General features: G+C 48.3%; 2 protein-coding genes across 2 annotated transcripts in view; one reads left to right on the top strand and one right to left on the bottom strand.

Annotated features, from left to right (window-relative positions):
- The first annotated feature begins 3561 nt into the window (after positions 1-3561).
- LOC105050884 (glycosyltransferase family protein 64 C3) lies at positions 3562-4975 on the top strand. Its single transcript, XM_010931096.3, has one exon. It carries the CDS (start codon positions 3725-3727, stop codon positions 4757-4759), a length of 1035 nt encoding a protein of 344 aa, XP_010929398.1. The 5' UTR covers positions 3562-3724; the 3' UTR covers positions 4760-4975.
- A 174-nt stretch (positions 4976-5149) lies between these two features.
- The window catches only part of LOC105050885 (nuclear pore complex protein NUP160), a 32419-nt gene continuing 31568 nt past the window's right edge, over positions 5150-6000 (bottom strand). The window contains exons 25-27 of the mRNA XM_010931097.4: positions 5753-5893; positions 5487-5660; positions 5150-5402 (exon numbers count right to left, since the gene is read on the bottom strand). Of these exons, the coding sequence (XP_010929399.1) occupies positions 5334-5402; positions 5487-5660; positions 5753-5893 (384 nt within the window). The 3' untranslated portion in view covers positions 5150-5333. The remainder of the gene's footprint in view (positions 5403-5486; positions 5661-5752; positions 5894-6000) is intronic.

Below are 6000 nucleotides of genomic sequence, written 5' to 3'. Positions count from 1 at the left end.
GTTCATCTATTCATACTATCAGGTCTAACAATGTGTATGCACAGCATCTTGCTTTTAGATTTAAAGTTAAATTGGCTCGGATTGAAAAATTTTCTTCTTGACTCTGAATTCTAGAGTCCAATTTCGAGGGAACAAAATCCCTTCATCTATAAAAAGGCCTAAAATACTAAGTATGTATGACAAAAAAGTACAGATACACTCCCTACTTGACTTTTCAAGTCTTTTTCCTTCTTGTCCTGTTCTCTAGATTTATGTCTAACTTAAATATCGGAGGATCTCCTAAATCTATCTTTTTTTTTTCTTTTCTTTTTTGATAAGAACCTCCTTTGTTGTTCTCTTTGTATACAGATTAATGCTTCATTTCCCATCATAGTAGCACTCTTTAAATCTTCAGATCATCAAATTGGTTTTGATAATAATATATACCATCTGTTATGGCAGTATCCCGAATGCCTCGGATCTGACGTATACCTCTGATCGGTGGGCTATTTACGAAGTCACCGACCCAAGTGCAGAACTGAGGTATATAGAGCAGAGCTATTTACCTCTGATCTGCTGCACGGGCAAATTACCTCGGCCAGCCTTTTATAGCCATAGTCGATCGGCTCTTGAGCACATGCTACAGCTGTCCATCCCGAGTGGATGGACTCAAGCATAACCGACTCTCCTGATTTTACGGGAGTGATTGAGGGCTGAAATATCTCACCCACTATGGCATATTGAACGGTCCTGCAATCTTGAGATTGCACGATCTCACAGCTGTCCGACGATATTCTTTATAAATCACCAAAGCTCCGAAGACCAAGGTAAGTTGGGCAATCCCTTTCAAAGAACTCGTTGCTGTTCTTTTTATTCTCTAAATCTGACTTGAGCGTCGGAGGATCCTCGCATGAGCGAAAATCTTCTGTCCAGACTTCTTTTGCAGGTCACCCTAGCATTCCTTATGCGAAGATCAGACGTCCATCTTCCAACCCAGCGGTAACAAGCAGCAACAGAAAGCTCCTGATCCGCGAGCCTTCTCAGTCAGAAGGCTCCTGATCCACCCTCCACTAGGCCTTCTCAGTCAGAAGCTCTTGGTCTGCAAACCGGCCATGAAGAAGAACCATCATTTTTCTTTTATCTTTAACTTTCTTTTTCAGGCACTCCATTTTTGAAAGAGTCGCCTGAAGCTCGGCCTGAGGTGTGGATGGCTCTGGAGACACTTGAGTCTCTTTGGAGGTGGAGCCTCCACCTCTCTGCGGTGTTTTCTCTCTGTGGCCAGCCCTATCCGAGATCTTGGCCTTTTTTGCCAAACTTCTGTTGAAGCTCCCTTGAGAACGAGCCTCGGAGGAGGTGTAGTCGTGTCCTCTCTTCCCTTCGAACGTTCTCCTCAGGCACTCTACATCGTCATGAGCTCGACGCCTGTTCTTCTCGACCCTAGACCTCTATCTCTCGAGATCTGCAATCCTCCTTTAGGCCCTTCTAATCTCATCATCGTGACAGTTGATTCTTTCTCGGGCTTCTTGAAGGGCTTCCTCAGAAGAATTGAGCCCTCTGGTCAGCTCGAAGTTGATTCTTTCTGCCTGCCCCAACTAGTACTTCAGCAAGTCAATCTCTTCCCTCGTTGCTGTAAGCTCTAGGGCAGATGCATCAGAAGTAGAGCCGACGAAGTTGGCCAGATGATGTCCAACCTGCACAAAATTGGCATCAAAGCTATTAGACGTCACAAGTTGCAGGAGATAGGAATGAGAGATTCATGAAATCCCTTATCTGGGTAAGGAACTTGAGGGCGCTCGCCATCCGTTGCTGAGTCCCTTGTTCTTCAAAGAACAATTTCTCGATGGGAGAAAGAAAATTTTTCAGAAACTCTACTGCAGATTTGAGATTCTCCGCTATGGATAGAGCAGTGAGAACAGGCTGTGAGAGACCTGTTTGAGAAGCATCCAAAAAAAGAAGATACGCAGTGAACATTGCTTGCTCCGAAGGATTCTCAGCTTCTATTACGGCCACTAGAGCCTCTCTCGAATGGTCGATAGTCTTCTTCACCCATGTATCCTCTGCTGAGCCTCCTTTATCGAGATCTCCACTGCTGGAGTCTCCTCTGTCAAGATCTCCCTCATCAGAATCTCTTTCGATAAGACTTCCATCGTGACCTTCGGAGGGGGGACCACAGACTCAACGACTAAAGGGGGATTCACATCCTTCACAACCACAGAAGTCGATTTGATGGCCGAAGCCCCGACATCGCCACTTGTCGAAGCCAGAGGACCAGTCGATGGAGCCTTGGTTTGTCTTTTTCGGATCAATCTCAGTTCCAACTTTTTTACAAACTTTGGATTCGTCATTTTGTCACTAGGAACCTGCTGGGAGTCTCGACAAAAATCCGGAGCAGAAAAAAGCTCGCGATTATCTTTTGACACATCTGTGAGCCAGATTTAAAAGGAGAGCCGCTATTTAAGGAATTAAACCCTTGAGAAAACTGCCAGCCAAGCGATCCTATCCATCATGGTCGTTCGCGACACCTCTTCGTCAGGCTGACATTATCAAACTCCAATGCCGGGGGCACATAGAAACAGGAGCACATATATCCCCACATCTGAAGAACCGCTTGAGATACTCTTTTCGTCTGATTCTCAGACTCAGGAGTAGGGGGTAGTGTTATGATTGTATCCTAAATACCTCGAATCTGGCATGTTATCGTTGATACCTCTGATCGGCAGGCTATCCACGCAGTCGTCGATCCAAACGTAGGACTGAGGTACATAAAGCAGAACTATTTACCTCTAATCTATTGCACGGATTATTTACCTCGACCAGCCTTCCATAGTTTCAGCCAATCAGCTTCCGGGCACGTACTTCAGCTATCTACTTCGAGTAGATGGGCTCAAGTGTAACCGGCTTTTCTGATTTTGCAGGAGCGAGTGAAGGTTAAAATATCTCGCCCACTATGGCATATAGAACGGCCCTGCAACTCGAGATTGTACGATCTCATAACTGTCCAATCAGCTATCCGATGACATTCTTTATAAATCATCAAAACTCCGAAGACCAAAATAAATTGAGTAATCCCTCTCAAAAAATTCATTGCTACTCTTTTTATTCTCTGAATTTGATTTGAGCATCAGAAAATTCTCATAAGAGCAAAAATCTCCTATCCAAATTTTTTTTACATATCACTCCAACATTCCCTGTACAAAGATTAGGCGCCCATCTTTCGATCCCGCGGTAACGAGCAGCAACACCATCAAAAATAAACAAAACAATATAAAACCTGGAAAGAAATGTAAATGCACCTGGCCGCCTACCTCGTTGCTCCTCCACGCCATGCTACCGCTGCTGGCCTTGGAACCTACTGATCCAGGGGAACACCGCAACCAACGGCCGAGATTCATTGTTCTGGTCGGATTCCAAGCCGCAGCTCTCTTCCAATCCATCTCCACCTGCGGATGGCGGGTAGTTTGGGCGTTCCTGATGGGCCCCACCATCACCACCATCGTTCCCATCGTCAACTTTGTGCCAAACCTCCGACTCGAGTAAATGGACCGGCTTCATTTTGGGGACAAATCTTGATCCCTAACAAACGGTTAGAATCCAATCTGAAACCACCCAGACCGCTCGATCCAACGACTCCGATCCATTGACCCAACCCACAGAGGACAGAAAAAGAAACCCTCCTTGGCACCCTCCCATCACCGAAGCACACGCCTACCCCATCCGCTTCCCCGCTCCACTTTCCGCCGCCACGATGCGGCGGCAGAAACAGCTCCTCTCCTTCTTCGTCTTCTTCGTGTTCTCCCTTCTCTCCGACGCCACTGCCGCGTCCTCAGTCGACGCCTGCGATCCCCGATCCCTACCGGACCGGCTGACCCTTCGGCCGGACCAGCTCACCGTCCTCATCAGTGGCTACTCGGAGCGCCGCCTCCTGCTCCTGCACTCCCTCGCCGCCGGCTACGCCTCCCTCCCCTCCGTCGCCGCGGTCCTTATCCTCTGGGGCAACCCTTCAACACCTTCCCACGTGCTCTCTCCCCTCTCCTCCTCCTCCTCCAAAGTCACCGTCGTCCGCGACCCGTCCCCGTCCCTCAACGCCCGGTTCCTTCCGCGCGCCGCCATCCGCACGCGGGCCGTGGCCGTCTGCGACGACGACGTGGAGGTGGACCCCCGGTCGCTGGCCTGGGCCTTCGCGGTGTGGAGGTCCCACGAGCACAGCCTGGTGGGCTTCTTCGCGCGGTCCCACGACCTGGACCTGGCCCGCCGGACCTGGATCTACACCATCCACCCAGACCGCCACTCCATCGTGCTCACCAAGTTCATGATCCTCAAAACTGACTACCTCCACCGCTACAGCTGCTGGACCCGCTTAGCCGAGGCGCGGGGATTGGTGGACCGCCAGCGCAACTGCGAGGACATCCTCATGAACTTCGTGGTCGCCATGGCCATGGCCGCGGAGGGCAGGGAGGGGCCCGTCACCGTGCTGGTGGAGGGTAGGAGGGTCAGGGACTGGGGCGACCCCCGGAACAGCGGAAACAGTAACAGCAGCAGCAGCACCGACGGCGGTGATGGCGATGGAGTGAAAGAACAAGAGAGGGAAACAGAGATCACACGGGTGGGATTGAGCTCCAGAGGAGACCACCGGAAGAGGCGTGGAGATTGCATCAGGGAATTCCACCGGATGCTGCGTGTGATGCCCCTCCGGTACAGCTACGGGAAGGTAGTGGAAGGGCTCGGGGAGCAGGGTCTCTGCCTTAAGGGTGGAAAGCTGGTCTTCTGTGATCGAGACTAGGCCCTGATTTCTTTCTATTCTCACCCATCCGTTTTCTTTTTTTGTTGAAGCGCCCATCCGTTTTGTGTACCTTCATAATGGACAAAGGAGATGAGGATGGACTAGTTTAATTAAAAATTATACCCTACTACTTTGGATTGAAGGGTGCGAGCCTCTGGTTCAATGCGCCTCAGAATTCTCTGCGATATCATTTTCTGTGGTATGCACATACTCAAATTTATTTGTCTAACAAAAATCGATTTATATTTTTTTGAAAATGAGAAGCCAAAATTTTACTACCATTCCATTTTAAATTGTGCTCATAGAGCGAGAAGATAGGCCAAGATCATTGTAACTGCCATCACAACATCATGCATTAGTGAGACCTGTGTTCAAAATCAACATCAGTCATCAGCCAGAAGAAAAGAGCCTATTCCATTACTTGTTTTCCGGTTTTGTTTGGAAAATATACTTCCAATCAGTCCAGCATAAAAACAGGTAATGACATAAGAAGTACTGGCGCCCATATTAACAGCAACTAGATTAAATACAAGTACACAAACGACAATAAATTCGAAACCTGCTTCGACCACACCTAGCTGCTGGAATTCTGTGTTTCTGCTCCAGTTGCAGCGCATAACGCATCCTCCGAGTCCACCTCCACCTGTGTGCCAAGGAGATCCAAACGAATCAGCATCCCTATCAAAAGACACAGAGACCCAAACCTTATGGATCAACAAACTTTTACCTGCTTTAGGTGGCTCATCAAAGCTCCACGCAACAATCTTTTTAGTTTGTCACATTGCTCAACCATGTGGCCTGCACTTTGCAACTCCTCGAGCTGGGACCACAACCGTTCAATTGCTGTGTAAGGAAACCAAATCGCCGACATCTTTTTTCGATTGACTACATCAGCTGGTCTCTGAAAATCATTGTATAAATGATGATTATCAACTGAGGAAGAGCATTCAACCAAGGACCAAATAGTGGGATAAATTTGGTACGCTAACTTACCAAAGATGCAAAGGATTCTAGGTACTCGAGCAACAAGTTTGTAGCTTCAGCATGTCGGCCATAGTCCACATAGAGTCTGAATAAGGTTGCTGCATCTGATTCCTGGCCTGTCATCCCCCAGGACGTTGCCCTCCGTCCACCCTGGTACATCTCAAAGTCAGTTATCTTGTATCACTGGATCAAGCTACATGTTTACACGGTAATGCAGACAACAAAACGTCCATTTGGAATGATGCACTGTACATGAA

The sequence above is a fragment of the Elaeis guineensis genome, chromosome 8 (assembly GCF_000442705.2).
Source record: "Elaeis guineensis isolate ETL-2024a chromosome 8, EG11, whole genome shotgun sequence".
NCBI classification, from domain to species: Eukaryota; Viridiplantae; Streptophyta; class Magnoliopsida; order Arecales; family Arecaceae; genus Elaeis; species Elaeis guineensis.
The sequence above is the reverse complement of the archived record's forward strand: the minus strand, read 5'-3'. Positions and strand labels throughout refer to the sequence as shown.